The following is a 23350-nucleotide window of genomic DNA, read 5'->3' on the forward strand; positions in this document are numbered from 1 at the left end:
GGACAATCTTCAGGGGACTACCTATCAGTAGTCTTTATAGCTTTGAACTCGAACAGCCATGATGTGGTATAGGTGCAGGGGATACCTGGTACAGCTGTGAGATAACCCTTCAAGGGAAGAGATTTAGGGAATGCACCTCAAGAGGTGAGTCCCAACTACCTTTTCCCAGGTTGAACCTTTGTTGCTTAAGCCATTCAGCAGTACAAGGAGGAGCCACACCTGCTGCAGTAATGGTTATGGATTGTGGTCACTGCATCTGGGTAGATCTTAAGAGAGGTAGGGGATTAAAAAATGCATATGCGGCTAAGCAGTATTTGTGAGCAGCATATGGCAGAATTGGAAAAAAAATTAGATGGAAATTGATAGCAGGGAACTGTGAGGGTGGACACGCAGACCTTATATCCAAAAATGCAACTGAGCTGTTATGGTTTACTCAGATGAGTACACCCAATGAGGTCAACTGTAAATGCTCATCAGATCCAGCTATGGAAGTGGACTGAAAATAGTCTCGAACTACCTAAATAGTCTTGGCCCTAGCAGTATGGATTAGGTGTTCACTGCTCAGGATATTGCTATGGAAAGACCTCACTATATGGAGTAGACCAATAATCCAGATGGTTGTTGGAAGCAGAGGGAATTATGACATCATGTCTAAGCAATCTGCCCTGTCACAATTTTCCTGACTTAGAGAAGTCATGCATGATGCTGACAGGGAAGCCCTGCCAGATCTCACTATTACAGTTAACACAGATTGCAGATTTGGAGGCTAACACAGTTACTCCTTGTCTTGTAAGACAGGCAAGGCTGCAGGATGGGCAACACACCCATCTGCACCTCCTTTGCCACAGCCTACTGCCCAGTCCACAATCCACCTCCATCAGAGACACTTAAACTGAGACACCTGCCTCCTACTGCCATGGCTAAAGTTCAAGAATGAACAGACACTTCATTTGGCAGGAAAACTGCTCTTGGTTTAACCAGACCCATGATAGCAACAGATGCAGCACAAACAAGGCAATGCCAGTGCAAAGCACTGGGCCTCTGTATCATACCTCTGAGGCTGCAGATCAGGAAGCAGAGCTGGGCCAGGCTCCCAAAGCCACTTTGGGGAGATAAAGCTCTGGCTGTTCCCTGGGTGTGTTCAGAGCTCTGAGATGCCATCAAGTGACCATCCAGATGCACAGGTGGGATGGCACATACAGAGTATGCTGGCATAGGAGCTCTGATATGCTGAAGGAGAAGTCCAGGCCAAAACAGTGATGGAGCTCCAACCTCTTCGGTGCCTGACAGATCTGAGCATCAGCAGGGATGCTGCAGGAAGAGAGACAGCAGCTTTGTCCAGTCAGGAAACGGACTGGGAGGAAAGCAGTTGTCATGCTCTGAGTCAGGACACAGGCTTGGACTAGAAAGGTGGAGAAGATGTAGACAGGCCAGGCAGGAAGAACAGGATGCTGGAAGAGGCCTTACTCTGCATATGATCCATAATCTCTAAATGACTGAGTTTAAGCACAAATTTCAGTCTATAGGAGACTAAAATGTCACATGTGTCAAACAGGGAACAGAAAGGCCACAGTGCCTAAGGGACTAGCAGTGGCCACAGAGGTGACACTTGGTACTGGATTCAAGCCTTTCTGTTTCTCTGTGCATGAGAACTACAAGGCATCCAAGTACATAACATCACTCCATGTGGCTCTTGCATGTGCCACATGGTTAGATGGCAGTACTCCAGACAGCTAAGGCAGCAACAAGAGTATTCTGGTTCAGGACTTGGCCATTGTCTCTGCTAGTTTGAGAGATGGCTTCTGATTTCTAAGTTACTATTGAGAAATATTGTTCAGCTGAATCATTGATATTTGGCCTATTTGGTCTCATTTGGTATGTTTACTTTCACTATTACATTAGATGGAGCATTCTGTATTTCACTTCCTTGTTCTCACACGCACACACAGGGGAGAACTGAGCTGAATGTGAGGTCTCTTCTTGCTTACTGTTTGACCACAGACTGATCCCCTAGGCAAATATGAGTTTAAAAAAAAAAAAAAAGGAAAAAAAAAAAAGGCTTGAAATAAACATGTCTTCATAGTATTATAGATAAGCAGAATCTAGACAACTGACCAGGTATCCAGAGCCACTGTTTTCTGTGACCAAGTCACAGCAGCTCTTGCCGGACACTACCAGGGCACAGCAAGGGCCAGCTACACCCTAAGGGGTGAGGAGTCGAGTCAAGCAAGATAAAGGAGACAGCAAAGAAGGAGCCTTGCTAGCCAGGGCCCATCCAGTGTGGCCAGAAAAGGAGAGCAAGGCAGGCCCAGGGCTAGCAACCAGTATCAGCCAAAAGTCCAGATTTTCAGGTAGGTTCATGCTGATGAGGCAGATCCTAGGCAAGTCAATCGTCAGGTCAGAATCAGGTCCTGTGATGGCAACCAAGGTCACATACAGGCACAGTGATCACAGGGCTGGTCCGCAGAAATGAGACAGGTCTGAGGTCAACCCAGAAAATCAGTTCACAGCTTAGGAAACAGATCAATAGTATCCATGGCTGGCTATGAGCATGCACATAGGCATGGGTTTGACAGTGAAGGCAGGCACACTCACACCATAGCTCATGCAGGTTCTAGTAGTGCAGACATGAGCTCAAATGGAGCTCCTGGACCATCTATGGGCAGCATGTGAGTGGAAGGCCCTAGTGAGGCTGGCCAAGGCAACTAAGGGGGGTTTAATGCTCTCTTGCTCTGTAATGCTAAGAGATAGACACCATAATAATTGCCTTCAGTTTTATTGTGAAAAAAATTTGGAGTTGTTGCTTGCTTGTGACGTAGGAATGTCACAGCCTTGCTTTGGCCAAGAGCTTGTTACAATGCAAACAGAGGCAGAGTGTGGTAAGCTAAAGCCAAGAGGACAATGTAAACATGAACTAAACATAATGAGTCTTGGATCAACAAGCAACAGAATCACCCCCAAACACGCTAGGCAGGTATACTGTGATATCATTTGATTGTTAGCCTGCGCCACCAATTAGCTACAAAGACCTTCAGCAATGGAGGTTGAGGGGGGACACTTGGTCCACTTCATAAATTGAGCTTAGTGATTAGACACTGTCGTCTTCACATTTTGTTTCTCTTCCACTCATCAGAATTTGTGTGATCAATTTTCTCTGCCTCTTTAAGACCACTTTGACAGCACCAGCTCCTGAACTTGTAAGATGTAAAGACCCACACGTAAGCAAGAGGACACACCTACCAAAGTGGACATTACTTAACTGAGGAGTGCTGCCATTTTGTGAGTTACAGGTTGTCATCTCTTAGTTTCCATAAGCCAAATTCTCTTTAGGCTGCACTGGTTCAAAACTCTGAGTAGTTCTATTGATTCTGTTAAAAGATTAGCAATTTCAATGGGAGAAGAAGCAGGGCCCAATCATAGCTTTAGAGTTTGATGACTATAATGGGTATAAGTCAATGAATATTTATCCGAGTCTTGCAAAAATAACTTAGCATCAGGAGTAGGGAATGGAGAGAGGTTCTATTCCAAGCACTTGGTACTGACAGGAGGATTCACACCTCTGCACAATACAGAGGAGCAAACAAGCCCTTCCACCTTGACTACTGCAAGCGATACAGCTGCATTCCTACACTTCTTTGTGCAGCCTAACATGCCTTGCTTTTTGAGGGGTTCCCAGTGGATACATCTAGTGGTCCAGCTCCAGGATGGGCTTGTTGATAAAAATATTTTCTTACTTCTTTTAACCACCCGAGTGGAAATGCTGAAATGCGATGACATTGGACACTGTGATTATTATTCCACAGTCACACCACTTGGTGGATGGAGGATTTGCTTCTGTCGAATAGAGCATCTGTGGATTTTTTAAGTTACTCTTTTAAGATCAAGTGCTGCTGTCACTTTTGCGTTATAGCTCCTACTAAGCCAGTGGAAAGTTCTCTAGGCTAGCACAGTCTTTCAAATGCAGACAAGTGTTTCAGTGATTAATGATGAGACATTAGTATAGCAAGAACTGGCACTTACTGTGATTAATTGGTCAGTTTAAAACAGAAACAAATACTTATTTACATGGCAAGCTGTGGACTTCTGGAATCTGCTGCCCCAGTAAACTGCAGACACAGATGTCAGGACAGAGTCAAAAGAGATCTGAGACGTTCATGGTAACAAGTCCATAAACAGACACTAAAGGACAGATGCAGGGTTCTCAACCACAGTCATTGTGGGTATTAAAGTAGTGTGATTGGATCGTAATGAACCACAGTTACTGAAAAACACTTGAGAGACAATGCAGCCACTGGTCATAGCCAGCATGGGTTCATGAAGGGAAAGTCCTCTTAACCAACTTAGTTTCTTTTTATGACAAGGTCACCCATCTAGTTGACCAAGGGAAGCCCGTAGATGTGGTGGGTTTGGATTTTAGCAAAGCTTTTCTATATTGTTTCTCACCGTATCCTTCTGGATAAACCATCCATCACACAGCTAAACAAGTCCATCATACACTGGGTGAGCAATTGGCTGATGGGTCCGGCTCAAAGGGTTATAGTAAATGGGGTTACATCAAGCTCCTCAAGAACACCAGTGAAGTTCTCAAGGGCACAATTTTAAGGCCGGTGCACTTTAATGGTTTTATAAATTATATGGATTAATTATCTACATTAAGTAAGTTTGCCAATGATGTGGACTCCCTCGAGAATAGAAAGGCCTTCGAGAGAGATCTGGATGGGCTAGGGAGCTGGGCAATCACATGAAGTGTAACAAGCAAGTGCCAAATCCTCCACCTGGGCCAGAGTAATCCTGGTGCTGATCTCCTGTCTCTGGTGCCCATCAACAGGACATGAGGAAATGGAATGAAGCTGCATCAGGGGCAGTTCAGCTTGGACATTAGGAGAAGGTTCTTCACTGTGAGAGTGGTCAGTCATTGGAACAGGCTCCCCAGGGAAGTGGTCATGGCAGCAAGCCTGTTAAAGACTTCAAGGAGCATCTGGATGACACTTGTAATCATACAGTTCAGTTTTATGTAGTCCTGCGAGGAGCAGGGAGTTGGACTCGATGATCTTTATGGATTCCTTCCAACTTGAGATATTCTGTAATTCTATGATTCTACAAATGGAAAATCCTGAAATGAAAGTAAAAATATGTAATTTAGATCCTTTAACAATTGCACTTCGGACTTGCTGTGATTTGAAATGGATATAGCAGAAGCCTATATTGTAATAGCACAGAATATTTCTCTTCCACAGATGCCATATGAAATGGATTTCCTAGATGTTCAGTGACCTACTTGGCCATAGATTTCTTTCACTCTGTTTCACTAAATATGCTAGTTGTTAGAAAACTCTAATGCATTGAAATCAAAAAGCTACAGAACTTATATTAGTTTTGCTATATTTTTTGGTACGCAGTCCTTCCAGGCCAAGGATGTGTTGGATTCATTCAAGCAGGGTCTCTTATCTCCAGGGGCACAAACTTTCAGCACTGTTGGTGAACACACGCTCTCTCCTCTGTGCTGCCTTTCAGGAGGTCTGGAACAAATCAAAAACAAAGGCTGGATTTTCCCAGGGCACAGACATTCTCTTTTGAACAACTTTTCCCATCTTGCAGAACCTGTATCCTTTGGACTAGTCAAGGAAGTTGCTGAAACAAATCTGGAAGGGACCTTAATGAAGTACGTAAGGGCCCAAGTGACTGGGAAGGTGTGTCAGACCACCACCGATACTGACAGAAAGTGGCTGAGCAGCGTCATTTGGCGAACAGAAACCCATGCTCAGATCCAGATTAGAAAGAAATCTGGTGGAGGGTTTCTGGGTTGAGAACTGGAGTTTCAGCTGATAAGGGATTTCCCACTCTAGAGCCTGAAGGAGAAAATATGCGCTCTTAGCCTTTGCTTCATTTTATGATGGAAGAAAATCCACAGTGCTTCTCTGCCAATGGGACAGGACAATTCCTATGATTTTACTATACTATTTTTCCAAAAGCATGCTGCAGCACTCTTTAAGCTCTGTCTAGATATGAACTGCTTTCCTGCTCTTTACAGTTCAGTGACCCCGGACTGCACACTATTTCATGTGGTTCCTCCTATCCCTCAGACTCTACTAACCTCGAGCATGTCCTGGAGCTTCAAACGATTCTTAGTTAACTCTGATTGAAAGCCCACAGTCCAGGAATCATCATCAACATCTCCTTGGATGAAGTTTTCCCAGCAGAAAGTGTAGTCTAGAGAAATGAAAGCAAGATGACTAACCCAAGTTTATTTAGATATCAGGCAAGCTCAGGGAACAAGACTTTTTAACCTCTTCCTTGTGCCCATGACACAGAGACAGCTTGGCCGTGGACAGGATGGATGCTCTCCACTCCATACTTGGAACTAATGCCGTTCTCTCTGGGCGCCCTTTTTTCCCGTCTTTTATCAGAGGAAGGCCCCTTCAACCAGCTTTATCCCAGCAGCTGCATTTAGTCCCGTAGGACAAGGGAAAAGCACCCTATCTCCCGTCGCTTCAAGAGTGACAGAAAGATGATATCTCTAAACAACAGAGAATTCTCATACAGGTCTGGCTCCTAAGAGTCCTGCCCCCATTCTACAATATTTTAACATCTTTTTTTGGATGCAGCAGTCACTGAATGGTGATGGATGTGCCCCCAAAGAAGCTGGGCAGGACACTACACACAGAAGCAAGCCTGTACCAGATTCACCCATGCACAAAGTTCACCAGTTCACCCCTTCCCAGTCCCACAAAGCATGGGAAACCTTGCCTTCAATTTCCATGACAGCAATGGTTACATTCACCAAGCTCATGAGGTTCTTCAGATTTCGACGGATTTCGTCATCATCTATGTAATAAAGCCGTGCTACATATATGTTTATGTTCACATATGAGTGCTGCTGTAAGAAATTCAGTATTTTACGGCAGCAGTTCACACACGGGCTCCAGGACAAGTACCAAGCGATGGAACAGTTGACATAATTATTGGATCTCCTCATCTTAAAGATCTTCTCCAGGAAGTAGACTTCAGCATGGTAACGATCATTTTTGACCCAGTGTGTCCAAGGCGTGCCGGTCTCACCCCACTGCAGTCTGCATAGTAGGTATGCATCCCGTGGAGCCTTACGGGGGTCAAAATGATGCTTTAATGCCTTCTTAGATATATACATGCTGAAACAGAAGAGAAGCTTCAAGGAATCACCCATTACAACTTCGTTTTCAGTAGTTCTCCGGTACAGTAAAAAAGGGGAGGGTAGGAGAAATGAGAGGAGAAATGAGAAGGGCAAAACACGAGAGAGCAATACAAAGACAATGAAGAGGTAGGCACCATGGCCCGGTAAGAGAACCAAACCCTGAACCACCTAATCCTCCCTTTGTCTGCAACTGCATGCAGAACTTTCACCTCCTCACCTCTCCCTAAGGCTGTTCTCTTCCCCATTAGCGTGGAGATTTCTAAAAGCTTTCCATATCTTTTTAAGTGTCAGACGTTTTTCCAGGGCTTCTATGTAGCCCTTTTTGACACAGGGAGCCACTTTGAATTTTGTAAAAACTGAAAAAAAAAAAAAAACCCAAACCCAAAAAAAGAAAGAAAATAAAACCACTGATAAATTATGAAGCTGAGTATTCCTCCTTATTGGATTCTCCTGCTGTTTGTATTTTTGTAAGGATTAGCATAGTCAGCCCAATCCTATATCAGAGAAGGCAAAAGAAGTGGTCTATACAAAAAGATGCAGCTCCCAAGAATGACGTTTTCTGACAGATAGTCCATCTCTTAGATCCTGAACTGATGCAGTTCAGAGCAGACCTCTAAATATTGCCATTTAAATAACTGTACAAAGATTGCCAGTGTTGATTGTGATTATGTCCTTTATATCACTAAGTATCCATGATACATGAATAATATTTGAAGTCACCATTACCATTTTTGTAGCCTTGGTACAATTGCTTTATACAGAGATTTATATGAGAATGCACTTCAGATATATATATTCCACATTAGAGTAATTCAGAATAAATCTAGCAGACAACTGAACAGACACTTAACAGAGAAAAAATAAGGCTGTAGGTTGTTTCATAGATTAGCATCCATCAATAACAAAAACCAAAACAAGATAAAACCAAACAAACCACTATCGGAAATAAGGACAAAGGAAATCTTGCAGATCAAGCAACTGTTACGTACTCTTTAGCTGCAGAACTCATCACCTATGTAAAAAAACATTTCGTTTGTCTACGCCTGTCAGAAGGCTTTGTCTTGTTACCCTGCCTTCTTCCACATCCCAGCCTCCTACACATTAAAATACAGATGTACATAAACCAGCTTATAAACCACTGAGTATCTCTGTTTACTTTCACCATGTAAACTCTGTTGTACATAAATCACAGAAACGATGTATGAAGATTTCTTTGTCAGATTTTCTACTGAATTTATGTAAATGTAGCAAATGTAAATGTCACCAAATGTTTCAGGAATATTTTTTTTTTATTATTATTATTATTATACTTAATTCCTTTAGTTTGCTGGTGAGAGAGAGAGAGAAATGAAGCACAGGCTTAACTATATTTTTTTTTAATTTGTGGTGCTGAAATAGATGTAATTTTTCCATTTCTATTATGTTATTTTGAAGTTGGTCTAACTAACCTAACTTAATAGATTAGCTTAAGTTTCTTCAAAACTTGATGATTAAGGAACATATGTATATGTAAAATAAGTATATCAAATGTACATAATAGTGTGTGTGTGCGTATACGAGAAATATAGTGACTGGTTGAAGTACACCAAAGAAAATACATTGAACTCCCAACACTCAAGCCCAACCAGTTCATCTAATTCTTACAGAAGATATCTTTAATTTTTTGGAAAGCAGTATTACAATAGATTACAGAGATCTGATTTGTTCAAAGGTATCTATAGTTGTTGCCATCTGATTATAGCACACAGACAAGTTAAAATTTCCAGGTCTTAATATGGTCTTAAGCATCCTCTTGCCTGTGTCTCGACCATAAAATATTGCACTCTGGATAAGCTGTTGCAGTGGGTGTCCTGTGCATATTTTCAGGGACATAAAGCCACTTCTTCAGAACAATCTTGTAATACACTAATCTTCAAGGTATAGCCACCTTAAAAATGTGCTAAGCCAAGTGAAATTTATTGTGTAATTAAGTTAATGCAACATAAAGAGAAGTCTGCATTTTTATAAATATCTGCTACAGGTAAAACTTGCTATTTTTTAAATAATGAATTAATGTAAATTTAAACAGCTCTAACAGAAGGACAGATAATAAACTTAAAAACCAGCATAAAACATTCCCACACTATAGAACATATATAGAATTCCAGCACCTATTCCCTTTGCTCCCCAAACCAGATAAGAAAATACTTAAAATAAGTTGTGAGTTACAGGTGAATTGCCCAAAGCCATGCAATCACTTTAATTTTTTTAATTTTTGTTGTGATCACAGTCAGCCTTTGCTGTTCAGCACTGTTATACGTGGTACATATATATACATGGAGCCTAACTCCAAAAAACCCAGCACATAATAGCTGGTTCCTTGATACAAATACGAGACAAAATCAGAGTTGGCAAATAATAATAAAAAGTCCCAAAACCTTTTTAGTTTTCTTTCTGAATTTGGTTCATCAATCTCAGGAAGGTGAACTTGCAACCCTTTCAGAAGTTAGAAGCTGGAGAGAAATACACCAGCTATAAAGACCACGAGTATTAAAGATGAATTGCACCCAAGAATATTTAAGAGGAGTTAGGGGAGAAAATGGCAGAGGCGTGACAGCAAGCATAACTGTCTCCTAGGTTTTATTTTCTTTTCCACTAATACGCAGCCTTGAAAATGTATTGACTGATTACAAATATCTCTCAAAACGTGTTGTATTATTTATAACTTTTCTGTTGTTCCATCATCCATAACCTGAAAGGAATGCAATGACTTTATTTCAAAATGTACTAATTTTATGAAAACACCTCCTAAAACTAATCTCTCTCTTATTAAAACTTTGTGTAATAAACTGCACCATTACAGGTATTTAATAATTTTTCTTCCTTCCTCTAACACTTTTTAGTAGAAACTATATAAAATTCTGCTTTTTGCAAGACAATAATAGTAATAATGGCAGTACATAAAAATACACAAGCATAAATGTGTCAAAACTTTAATCTGCATTTTTCCTCTATTGCTAACACTTTGCACAGCTGACACACTTCTTTAGCAAACTTTGCATTAAAACTTTTTTCTTTCCCCTCTGTTAGACAGAAGATGTCTGGTCTGATACTTCCTGTTTGTTTTGTGGCACAATAACCGTTTCAAGACCTCAAAACAGCCAAGCAGGGAAGAGGCACTTTCAGATTCTGTTGCTGCCCAGCATTGGGGTGAGCCAGCTCCTGCCTTAGCCCTTCCCCAACCTGCCCCCATCTTTCCCTCGCTTTTATCTATTGCCTTTTGTGCCTGCTGGTTTGTGGCTACTGTGACAGTTTTATGGTGCGGGAGCTTCCTCAACAGGCTCAGACTTTGCTGTGGCCCCTTGCCCACTGCAGTTACATCAGGGACCAGGGCTCCCACCCAGTACACTGGCACCAGTACTGCCCTCTCCCTTCCCCAGGCAAGGCAGAGACTTTGCACAGAGAGAAAGCACACCCCTGGGGTGACAAAGCAAGGAGTCCCCTTAAGTCAGAGCAACAACACCACAGAGCTGCAGCTGGGGTGGGGTTTTCTGTCGCAATTGTTTTCTTACCCTCTCAGCTTTTTCTTGTACATAGCTTCTCCTCTCCCCGTGAGCCCCCCTCAAGTGCTGCCCTCCTTTCTGTTCCTGCAGACAGGGTTCAGCGCACAGCTGATGGCAGAGCCCACCTCCAGGCTCTGCTGGCGTCCGGTGGTGTAAGACGAAAGGGAAAAAAATGGTTTGGCTGCGGTTGCTGCTACAAGCATGCCCTCAGCAGCGCTCTTCCGTCACCCTTGGGCTGGGGAGTGAGGGCTGATACATGCTTCCGGTTAAAAACAATTGGACAATCTCTTTGAAGCCTGCCTGTAAGTTTGAAAGGGATGATAATGCTTTTTGGCAAAACAGAGATCTATTCTTCTGTGCAGGGAACTCCTCCCGGTGGTGCAGCTGTGGTGTACGGCACGCAGGCCTTCCCTCCACAGCACTCGAAGCTCAGCACTGCCGAAAGCACAGTGGTTTAGCTTCATGCATCACAAGATCTTCCCATCCTGTCAGAGCTCTGTCAAGGACTCAAGTGCTCACAATACCTCTGATGAGAGACTTCACTCACCAGATATTAGCAAAACTTACCTTCCCTTCCAAACCCAGACGGTCAAGAGTTGCCCCTGTGGAGCAAGAGAGGGGACCATGTATTGGGAGCCTTGCAGAATACATGGAATTTGAGGAGCTGGTGATCTCTAACAGGCCATGTCTGCTCTCTTGGCCCTTGTGCTTAGGGACTGAGAAGCCCATATGCTACCAATTTAATCTGTAATTTATACACACAGGTCTGTGTGGTGCTGTGCCGCATGTGCCATGGTGCACAAACCCTTTGGCCGCAGGAGGAACTTAGCTGGTAGATTGTAACAGGCAGCTCCTGTTCTGCAGCAGTGATTGCACCACTGGCCTGGCCCTGCCATTATCTGCATGTGCAGCAGGAAGTTTTAATATCCTTTAGGAAAAAAATTGTGTTCCTGTAAGAAAATAGATTCCCCTCATAAACAGGATCTGCGCAGTGTGCCATGGGGAAATCCATCTGGGGTCTGTCTAACGCTGCACAAACATGGGATGCCTAATATCTGAAGGGATGTTAGATTTACTTACTCCCTATACCCTCCTTATTCTGTTTTATTAAAACAGTTGATTTATTAAGCCATTTGTTGTCAGGCATTTCTTATTGAGGTCCCTCCACCATCTTTCTTGCACAGGCCACTGAGATGCACACATCTTGGTGCTGGTGAGTGTATGGGTAAGAGTGCAAGGGGGCAAAATCTATTTATTTTGAGATTTATAAAATAAAATCACATTCCCCTTCCTCAAGGACTTTTTTAATTTTGTTGTACTAGTTTCCTATGGAGACATTTAGGAAAGATAATAACTCCCAGGTCCCACAGAGTTACTACTGTTCATGTAACTGCTACTCTAGCAGAACAAAGCGCAGCTCAGCAACTTTGCAAGCCGCCTTCTGAAAACACAGACAAGGGAAAACTAGCAAGACTTACAATCCTAGAGTGACACCAAGGAGCAGCTACAATTACCAGCCACTTGGGAGCTCTTATTCTGCTTGCAGATCAACTGCACCATGCATGCAGAGAGTTCAGCTGACTCCATGTAAAGTCTGGCTGGTGTCATTAGCTGAGGCACGACATTGCCTGCTCAGGTCTGGAAACATGACACATACTTTCACAGGACACCAAGCCTAATCTAACAAAGACCAGATGTGTCTAGAGGGAGTGCAGCAGAGACACTGCAGATGTTCCTGACACTAGAAGCCCAGAGGAGCAGGGGGCAATGACGCCAGAGTGACTCCTCATAGACCTATGAATGGACCAGCTCTGCCTTAAGGTGAGCTATGCCACACTGTGTGCAGCAGAAAGAGCTCTGTGGTTCAGGAGGGCAGGTTACTTAGGGTCAACACTGCTTGGTTGTACATGGCTTCTCCTAGACACTGTACTCTGTCTCCTAGTACAGTGACAGAGCTATGTGGCCTTCCAGAAACTGGCCAGAAAAATATGGCAGGGGAAAAATTCCCAGTTCAGGTTAAATCTACTGTGTGATAGGGAATAAGGAAAACTTCATTTTCTTCTCTCTACCCCCAGTTTGTCCAGAGTCATTAGCTTTAGAAAGATACAACATGATCCAGGACAGTTTTCTCTTGGCTTGCAGCAACCGACTGTGTCTATATTGTGATTTTATACCAATGCCTAAAGGAAAAGGAGCAGGGTAAGCTGTCAAATGGGCTCAAGTCCAAATCCTAAAACAACAAAGTTGTTTTATTGGGCTTGCATCATACCTTTGCAGGTGGTTTAAAGCAGGATAGCTCCACTTACTACAGCACCAGTTGTTCATGGGGCTGCAGCAGGACTATCTCTGTTTTGGTGGTGTTATTCTGCTGCCAGTTACCACCAGTGCAGTTCTGTTATTGGGAAGGACAGGACGAACAGTTGTCCTCCATAGAGTTTTTAATGTTTAATTCTAATCTACTCCGTTCTACAAGAGGTAGTAAAGGAGCTTGGAGCGCAGCTCTGCAAAGGAACAGATGGATTTTGGTCAAAAATAACCAGTCATGCAAGCTAACCAAAACGGAATACTGCAATCTGATATGAAACAAGGTATCACAAGCTCTGGAAATTCAATTTTCCAAGAAATACCTTTCCTGGCTGACTTCAGCCAAACTTGAAGAGGGCTAGGCAGAAATCAGCAGTTCTGTTTCCTGAAAAGCATCCCCTGGATTACACATATTTATTCTGTAGGGGTTTTATTCTGTAGTACAGTTCTTTCTGTAGTTTAGACACAAACAGCATCCCTCCATCCATTCCCTCACAGTCTCACTGGCTTCTCACCCACATATGGTGTTGTCCTCTGAAGTACTGATATCCTGTGGCATGAAGTTGGGATGCCATGGAGACAAGCTTAAGATGGGATATGAACCTGAGTTTCACCCAGGAGTGGCTACTCAATTAATCTCCTTCCCAAAGGGGAGAAAAAAAAAAGGGGGGAAATAAATTTCCCCACAGAAACCTGTTGGTTCTGTCCAAGAAACCTTACCCTATGAAAGCCAAACAATTCTGGCCAGCTCAACACCCATTCCTGCATGCACTGTTGTTGTCTCCGAGATAGAAAGTACCACCACCACTCGAAGGGCTGCAGAAGCAGATTGTCCTTAATAGAGGAGAACAGAAGCTAGAACTAAGCACACACAGGTGAGATTTACATTTAACAGCTTTATCTTCAGAAGGCTGAGGCTTTTCCTAAACATGTTATCAGAGTCTGCTGCTGTAGCAAGTACAGCTCCTGCCTTTTCTTCTCCTGCCATCCCCTACACCTACTGCATGTTGCTGCTACTGGGGCAGGAAGGCAGAGTTCCTTGAGGTGAGTGTCTGAGTTTTCAGTAAAGAGTGAGCACTGTTAAAGCCAAAGGGACTGCTGAGCTGGTTAGTGTCCATGGCTTTCTGAAAATAGTATGGATATTCAACATAATAGTGTGGTTAAGTCCTCCTGCCCTCCTCAGTGAATGGCCGTGAACTCCTAAATAGCTGTGCTACAGCCACAGAACTTTTGCTTTGTTGGTACTAATGGATACTCTTACCTCCTCCAGTTTGGGATCCTGCCATCCTTACCATTAGGCAGGAAAGGAGTACCTATGTGGCTGTGCAGCAGCACACTAGATAGATAGATAGATGAGGCTTTCTTCTAAGACACAACATATTTTGACACAAATAAAGAGCATCTGCACACATGCAAACATTGAAATAGTTGGAGATTAAAAAAAAATATTCTTTCTTTGGCTCCTCTGAACATGCAAAGAAGCCTGATGCAATTTATGATTTAGGAGGCAGAGTTGGAAAGCAATTGAAGCTGCCAGGTTGATAACATCCCTGGTTGGAGAGATTGCCACCATGCCAGAGAGGCTGTCACAGAAGCATGGTTGGTGGAAAGTTCTCAGCACAGATGTCCTTGACAGTACCCTCAGTGGTGTCAATACCATGCATGCTGAGAGCACCTACCTAACCCCATAATATAAACAGACAACATGGAAGAAGGATCATAAAAGCAGACACAAAGGGGAAAGCAGAGGTCTGGTCTGCACTGGCATAGTGCCTACATCTGTGCAGCTCATGGCAGCTACAGTTGCAGTCATATTGGTGCAAGCAGTGAGTGCATCAAAACCAACTCTATCAGCAGCTATGTTGGTCTTCAAATGAAGTTTGCTTTTGCTACTGGCCAGAGATTGTTGCATGTCACATAGAAGCAAGGAAACACAGTAAGTAGATACAGAGCCATGAAGGAAAGAAATACAGGGAGATGGGAATTTCAAATGACAGGTCATCTGGAGAACAAAATGAACAGGAGAATATGCAGGAGAGAAATAAAAAAAAAATAATAGAGAACAGGAATAAGCACAAAAACCTGAGGGGAAATGAGAGATGGACCGGGCACAGAAGGCTCCCCTGGAATGCCTGGGGAAGAGAATGCTATATACTCCATGCTAAGAGGCTCACTCACCCCTTGTTCAGAGAAGACAGACCAGAAAAGCATGACAGGTAGTGGAGGGAAAGGAAATCCTCCTAGCTCATCTGAAGACTTTTTGCCAGCAGTGTCGGCAGCCTCCAAAGTCAGCTGACTACAGCACAAGGACAGGACTGGGGAGCGTTTCCGCGTCGACCTGCTTTTCTTTGTATCTGACCCGTGTTTTCTAACTGAGGCTGCCCCTACTTACCAAATGCTCAGTTCACAGTTTTCCTTGATGTGCCCAATGGCCTCAGACCAGCACATAGAGACTCCTTTAAGGCTCTGAAGTCAACAATTAGTATCTACTGTTGTTAGAAGTTCCATTTTACTGGTACAGGGAAGTGCAAAAAACTAGTCTAAGCAGGAGGCAGTTGGTTTAGGGCTCATAGTAAGGCTGTGCTACAATACACCCCGATCTCACCGCTCCACTTTCCAAGTAGAAGGTGCACTTCTCCAACATATACCTCAAATATAAACAGCTGTGAGCATGTTATGAACAAGCCTCAGACCAAGCCTGCTAACTCAAAGTGAAATCCTCCACACCACGTGCAGTTCTCTCCCTGCAGAGAGGATGAGAAAGAGGCAAAGAACTGCGTGTGGCAGATCTGAGTCAGGGCACTGAATACTCCACCGGAAAATGCTCAGACATCATAATGATGCAGGCAATCTAGGAACCTGGACAGAATAGACCGGTTTTCTGTTCTCTTTTTGTCTTTCCTCCCCTCTACTCGATGTGGCCCATCTTTTTCTCACTGTGTCTAACTTTATTTTGTTGTCCAGGAATGCATGTATTGCCACATTTAAATAAAGGATCAGATCATGCACTCAGGTATGCTGTCACAAGCACAGAAAAATTTTGAACCTCAGTGCTGCCCAAGTTGATGTGCAACTGTCTTTGGCTTCCATGGGACCTGAATCCTTCCCTGATGAGCAATTCTCTCAGTTACACAGACAAAACAGAAATCAGCATCCAGCCCACTGGGCTAATTCCCTCTCTTTTGGCTTTAACTTCAGGAGCTTGAAAGTAGATGTTCATGTATTTCACCATAGGGGAGGTCTTAAAGCTTGGAAAAGGATGTTACATAGACCCACCTGATTCTGAACATTTGCTTTTCCTCCTGTTTCTTGGTGCTATAGCAGATTGCTGCTAAGCAGGCTGCCAGCAGCCCTGGGCATTTCCATGACTGCATCATTCAGCGCTGCGAGGGGCAGCTTCAAGTGCTCCAAACAGTTCTCTCAAGCTGCTGGAGTGTCAGTACACAAATGACACATACAGGAGACAGACACTGAGTCTCACAACAGAAAAGGAGTGCAACAGGGGCTGGCATTCATCACTGAGCTGTGCTGGGAAACGTGCTGCTCCGCAGCCGGCTCTGGCTATAGGGGCAGCGCTGCCACCTTGTCCCCACTCGGGGTGCAGCTGGTGGACAGATCAGAGATCAGGCCTCCAGCTGGGGCCAGCACATGCCTTTGCAGAGCAGGTGGGTACTGACAGAAACTGAAATCTTCAGCGGTTTGTGTCAACGTGTTGTCTGTGAACTGCAGTGGCTGAGAAGAGATGAACTACGTCTGACCATTTCTGCTGCAGAGGTGGGGAAGTCTGGTGGGCGCAGTAAGTGAAGAGAGACAGCTGAGGTGTTGCCATGTCAGAGGATCACAAGTCAACATCTGCATCTTTGCACCAAAGTCAGGCAACACTGTGCAAGGCTACTTTGCATCTGCAGGCACTTTGACACTATTATTAGCCTGTTTACAACTATCGTAACTCCGCTTAGTCGTGAGTGGAGTTAAGAGAAGGTGTTCTCGGATCTGTCTTAGCCCCAAAGTTTGCATGGAGGACACAACTGGGCTGAGAAAGGGAATTTTTAGCAAGATGTTGTTCCCAACACAGACAGTCATGGCTGCTCCTCCTCCTTCATGACTAAGCTGTGCTGGGAAGCATTTTTATTTTGTCACAACAGAATCTGAGGGTCTGGAGTTCTTTCACCGTATGATTCTGTGGCTTTTCCTGACCCTGGGAAGAGACACAGTAATACACTCTCTTTGACGGATTTTTTTTCTCTTTGATGCCCCAAAAGATGTATTTTCACAGCCTAATGTGAGCTGGTTCTCCGTGGACAATCTAAAGGAGGCGAAGCTGTCGTGGTTTAAGCCCAGCCAGTAACTCAGGACCACGCAGCCGCTCACTCACTCCCCCCCTTCTTCCTCCCCCCGTTCCCAGAGGGATGGGGAGGAGAATCGAAAGAATGTAACTCCCACGGGTTGAGATAAGAGCAGTCCAGTAACTAAGGTATAATACAAAACTACTGCTGCTACCACCAATAATAATAATGATAAGGGAAATAACAAGGGCGGAGAATACAATTGCTCACCACCCGCCGACCGATACCCAGCCCGACCCGAGCAGGACAGAAGTACAGATAATTTTTATCATCACCAGCTGATGTCAATGCTATATTGCCCTCCCCAGCTTCCACCCTTCACTGGATTCAATTCCTAGACAAATGACAACCAGTTAAAAAAGCTACAGCCTCTCACTGTTGTCTCTTTCTCTTTCCATCTCAGCCAAGAAGGCCATTTAAATATTGTTAGACAAAAGCAGGTAAATCTTTTTCTTCCGTCAGCCCCAGACAACATCCACTTGCAGATCCCATTCCACAGCCTTGGGCTTCACCGGCTCTACCATTCAAATGTAGAGCAGGTGCCAGCCAGGGAGCCTCCCGCTCTGACACTTGCTAATATCTCATGAATGCATGTGCAGGAGCCAGTCTTGGAGAAAAGGAGAGTGTTTACAGGTGGAGTAAGGGCCAGGCAGTGTGGGGATCCCGCTCTCAACCCCTGGTAGATTTGAAACATTAGCATCCTTTTCCCTAATCCCAGCCTTCCCTGTAATTAGACGCTTGCCTCGCAGGTGATCTGGTCTTATAGGGATTTTCTGGGGCTTAAAAATCCAGATGGCACAGATTGGGCACCCGTGACCTGCCTGAAAAGTATGTGTTAACTTGGAAGAGCTTGGCTGGTGGGATGTGTTAGCAGCACTTGCGGACTGGCTGCCCAGTTAGGACCTGCACAAGTGTAATTACAATCATCCACTTGGCACATAATCCTCATTAGTTCTGTTCTGATATTCATTAACAATGGTGAAAAATATGTGAGCAGCCTCAGATGAGAGATGTGAAAGAAAGCAGGTGCCACAATACACAGTGAACTCGAGAAAGCCTTCAACACACATGAAACCTCGCTACCACTTCAGTGCCCCACTCGAACTGAAGGATCTGGCAGCAATAGGTTTTGCAGAGGCTTTCCCCCCTGGGTGAGTTGTAGGAAACTGTCCCCATCAGAATGGGTAAGCAAAGAAGCCTCAGGAAAAAAGAGCTTTTGTTTCATTTCAAAGTTCATAAGTGATGTGTGTTTGGGGAACAAAATACAAACAGCCTGATACAGAGCATCCTTTTGGAGGAGAGTGGGGGAGGTGGCTCACGTTTTGAGGCTACTATGACCTTCGAAACACAGGGCTTGCTATTCCCCTCTAGTGGTGGAAACAGCAGAAAACATTTGAATACAGCTACATCTATGCCATTTGCTTTTAATAAGAAGACATCTAACCAAGCCTGTAAGAACAACCACACTATGGCTAAAGGGAAGAGGGGAGAATTCTAGCAGAGAGGATCTTGGAAATTTTTTGCCCAATACGCACAATGTCTCCATGCTCCCCAGGACTTTACACAACCCTGGCTTCAAGCTGTGCTGCTCTCAAGTCTTCCCCAGACTATTCCATATTCCAGCTGGTGAGCACTGGTAGGGAATGCTTCTAGAGATGAGTGCTTACTACACTCATGAGTGCAACTACAGCACTCCAGCATCATGTGCATGGCAGGCATGGATAAAGGGTTGGTAAAGAAAGAACAAACCCATCAAACCCGAGAAATTTGGGTTGGCTCACTAGCCTGCTTCCCACCTGCTTTTTGACACTCAGCTTTCCTGGCTTTTCAGGGAGCACCTTGGGTTTGTGCCATGTCTCCTCTGTCCCAGTCTGCCTCTCCACTACTAACAAAGGGCCACATCATCCAGTAATTCTCAGGTGATTGTGAGACTGGGTTGTTAATGGGAGGAAGAAGCCTTGTCTCTTTCTCGACCTGCTCCCCTAAGGAGTCAAGAGAAAGGAAAACTGTATTTTAACATGAATGAGGGTCTAATTTTTGTTATTCTTTCTTGAACCCCTTCCTTCCACAAACATGCCATCTTGGATCCAGACTGTGAGCTATGACCACTCTACAGGGGGCAGGCTATCCGGAGCCAAGTGCTGGGCAAGTACTGAGGGCTGCAGGGCAGGAGTGTTTTCATACACCTAACCTGAGGAGTGTTCGAATAAAATAAAAATAAATAAAATCGAAAGTACCTGCCTGGGAGAAGAGCCAGACAAGTTCAACAGAATAGAAGGGAGGGATTTCTACCTGCCTTCCCCAGCCACACACATCCCAGACAGAGGAAATCCTCTGTGGGGCAGTGGGGCTCAGGCCATGGTAACTTGTTCACTAATACCAAGCCTGCACCCTGCCACCTTCTGAACTCCGCGATCATGAGCAGAATGGCACAGCGACACTCAGTGACACTTTATTCACCAAAGCACAGGAGACCCACGTTTGAGCTAGCTACAGCAGGACAGAAAAGCACATAATCTACATAAATCTTGAGCCAACCTATGCCACTATGACATTAAGTGTTCACACACCGTGTAGATGAGGCCCCCAGTGACATGGGTTAGTGGTGGCCTTGGCTGGGTAACAGTTGGACTTGATGATCTTAAAGGTCTTTTCCAATCAAGCTGATTCTATGATTCTATGGTTCTATGATTAGGCTGCTGGTGAAAATGAGTTTAGCGCTGCTTAGAGGAAGGAGCCCACAGCATTTCTGGCCCAGTGGTATGAGCTCCAGAGCTGGATTTACAATGTCAGCCAGCTGCTGCTTCCTCAGCTCCAGTCTGTGTAAACCAGTGTGTTTGCATCACTTCAGTGCGAAGCTGAGCTCCAGCCCCCTGAAGGTAGTGACCCTACTGACATTAATGCGGAATCCCTTGCAGAGGGAACTTGCTGGATAAAAACATCTTCCAGCCACAGTTCTGTCTCACCTGTACTTAGGCCAAGAGGCCAAGACTGCTTTTAGACCTGAGCTTCCACCTTTGCTGCTGAAGGGCTAAAGCGTACTTCAGCCCAGTGAGTGGCTGCATTCACTTCCATATACTTAATGAGCCAACTTATGCTTACTCACATGGCTAATGCTCCATGGTATTAGGCACAAAATTAATTGAGAGATGCCAAACAGGGGAGTGGCCACAGCATGAACGGAGTTGGGGACACAAACTTGTTCCAAAAAAAGCCCGAACTGTGGCTGCTATTTGGCCCTGTTGGACAGAACAGGACTAGACTAGATCTGAACTGTGCTGCTCTTCCAGCTGAAAATAGCTCCAAAAGCAGCACAAGTGGATACTTGCATCTGCTCTATGAGTCATTCCCAACAGGTATTTTTCAAAGGCACATCAGCTCTAGACATTCATGGCAGTACATCCAGTTCTCAGGCTGATGGTGCCACAGAGCAGATGTCCCAGCGCTTGGAGAATCTCTCAAATGTCCACATAGTGCTTGCCATAGCATCCTCTGTGCCTGATTGACTTCTGGATTTACCTTCCCAAGATGTTTGGATGTGTATCACTTATTTTGGGGAAAATAACTGGGTTTCTTTTCCTAAATAAATTCTGACTTTAGATGGTATGGTTTCACACACTCACACAAGTCTTGTTTCTCTCAGAAAGATGCTAAAAAAATATGTTTGATCACCTGATTAGAGGTATGGCTGGGGAGAGGGAGCAAATTATCACTGCTGGAAGGGGATATACAGAAAAGAAGATATTTGGTAGTTAAAGCATAAAATCAAAGTGAATGGAAAACAAGCAGGATGAGAAAATCAAAATATGTACAAAGAGAAAAAATAAATTAAGAAAAAGGAGACGGGAAATTAAATCAGTTCCATGCACACTACAAAGCATATCTGTCTCAGGGAGGGAATCTGATCTATACGTGAAAACTGATTTATATATGAGAACTGACCTGTGAATCTCGTAATGAAAACGACAGGCTACGAGCAGTTGGTTCTGCTGCGTTTCCAAACACACGCACTCACAGTTCCCCGAGGGAGGAGGATTTGCTGGCGGAGGCGGTGTTCCTCCGGCTGTAAAACGCGAATCCCTTTGCCGCGAGAGGGATGCGGGCAGCGCCTCCTGGAGAAAGCAGTGACCGATAGTGCGGTATCTGTACAGAAAACCGTCCCGCCAGGCAGAGCCAGGCACGGGACGCCCCTGAAGCTCTCATTGCCCAGAGACTACCGAACCGCGAGGGCTTCGGTTTACGGACACAGTCACGCACCCCCACCCCGACCCGGCAACCCTGCGTTTGCCGCCGTGTCCGCAAGGGGCTGGGTTTTGTGAACTCGGAGAATCCGCGCGGGGAGCACGCGTGTCCCCACGACGGGCAGCACGGTTGGCTTCGCATTCGAGGGAGAATCCCTTCCCGTGCGTGCAGCCGCAGGCAGGCTCCCTGCCCGAGACCCGCAGGCCGGGGTTGCGAGGGCAGCGGGAGCGCCCGGCGCGGCGGGCACCCCTTAGTTCGGGGCGAGAAGCGAGCTCTGGTTCTAAGCTCTGTATTTCGCTCCTCTCGCCCAATTATAAGCCCTTTCCCCAGCGTCCCTAATCATCCCTCTGCCTGGATCCTGCCCGGATCCTGAGAAACGAAGCGGACGCTAATTAGGAGGTGGTGAAAGGTGGGCCCGGCAAGGACCCCTCCAGGCCAGCAGCGCCGCAGCATTACTTTGCGGCGGGCTCGAGGGCACCAGCTGGGTCTCGTTCCTCATCCAGACTCAAGAGGGGTTAAGGCGATATATAGTAGTCAAGGGAAGCCCCTCTCTGTCGTCTCCAGCAGCTTAGTAGCTATTTCTCTGCTTTTGTATACAGGTAGGTGGTTGTGCCCTGCTCTCTTGCACTTGGGGGAGGTGGGGAATTTGCTTGATGTGTCACGTACCCTCCCCTGTATGTCTTGCAGGTGGTTTTTCAGGTTTTGTAACTCCCGGGCTGTGAAATCCTCCAATAAGTTTTTAATTTCCTTAAAGGAAGTGGTAATAGCTGGGAACGGGGGATAAGCGTTTATCTTCCTGAAGCGGCCTGTAGTCCCTGGCTTCAAATGCTTACTGTCTATAAGGCTCTTCCTATAGAAGATCCTGAACTGCTCTTGTTTCCTTTGGAATCTGACTGATTCCCACCTCTTTCTGGTGCATAGCAAAAAATGATTTATTTTTTTTAAAGCTACTATTCCCTTCAAAATAAAATAAATAAAAAAGGTAAATATATGAGGAAAGAAGCTTGAAAAAGGTGAAGTGCTATTTCTCTGTACCCCTGCAAAACAGGTCTGCCTGTCTCAGCCTAGGGCTGGCCGCTGGAGAAGCACCTTGTCTTGCTTTGTGCCCTCTTCCCTGCAATACAGACACCGCTCTGTAGCACTGTCCCCCCCGCCCCCAGTCTGTATTCACTTGCTGGGAGGTGAAGGGTTTATCTGTTTGCAGTGATGGTTGCGATCTGCAATGCGGACACGCAGAGCCTCTGCATGCCCCGGGGCAGGCTCCAGGTTCCCCTCCATTCTTTGCCTTTGGGTGGGGACAGGTGAGGAGGCGGAGGTGGGAGAAAGAGTGTTAAATGGGGGGGTGGGGGTGTCTGCCAGGCCTCGGCCATCTCACCAGGCGGATCGGCTCAGGCCTTTTGGCCCCGAGGGGGAAGCAAGGCTCTTCCTCCCACCCCCCGGCAGGGAGGGGTGCGCTGGCAGCAGCGGTCTGACTCCCACCGCGGCACACAGAAGCCAAGTTGGTGAAGCGGGGCCCCGGTGTCCCAGCCCTCCCCCACTCCCTGAGCACCCCCAAAGCCCCTCCCCTCCAATCAACTGACTTTTAACATGACAATGGCCATGACAATCCCAACGCCAGGCTGGGGAGGACATAAAGCATCCCCCCACACCCGTCTGCCTAATGGGGTACCTGCCTGCGGGCTGCGTGCAGTCTCCCCTGCCAGCTCGCCGCCTGCTCGGGCCGGGCTCCCCGTCCCATCCCGGCC

General features: G+C 45.4%; 1 protein-coding gene across 3 annotated transcripts; it reads right to left on the reverse strand.

Annotated features, from left to right (window-relative positions):
• Window positions 1-2760: 2760 nt before the first annotated feature.
• On the reverse strand, window positions 2761-10928 carry LOC115605661 (C->U-editing enzyme APOBEC-1-like). 3 transcript variants are annotated; one of them, XM_030480434.1, is made up of 4 exons: window positions 10723-10928; window positions 6748-7148; window positions 6095-6210; window positions 2761-5519 (listed from the first exon to the last, which is right to left on the reverse strand). In XM_030480434.1, exons 1-4 carry the CDS (start codon window positions 10743-10745, stop codon window positions 5511-5513), a joined length of 549 nt encoding a protein of 182 aa, XP_030336294.1. In that variant the 5' UTR covers window positions 10746-10928; the 3' UTR covers window positions 2761-5510. The 3 variants fall into 3 exon arrangements, with proteins under 3 accessions (XP_030336294.1, XP_030336293.1, XP_030336292.1); XM_030480433.1 differs by having other exon boundaries at window positions 2761-6210; XM_030480432.1 differs by lacking the exon at window positions 10723-10928 and having other exon boundaries at window positions 6748-7477.
• Between the last annotated feature and the right edge of the window lie 12422 nt (window positions 10929-23350).

This window comes from Strigops habroptila, chromosome 3, assembly GCF_004027225.2.
Source record: "Strigops habroptila isolate Jane chromosome 3, bStrHab1.2.pri, whole genome shotgun sequence".
Taxonomy (NCBI): Eukaryota; Metazoa; Chordata; class Aves; order Psittaciformes; family Psittacidae; genus Strigops; species Strigops habroptila.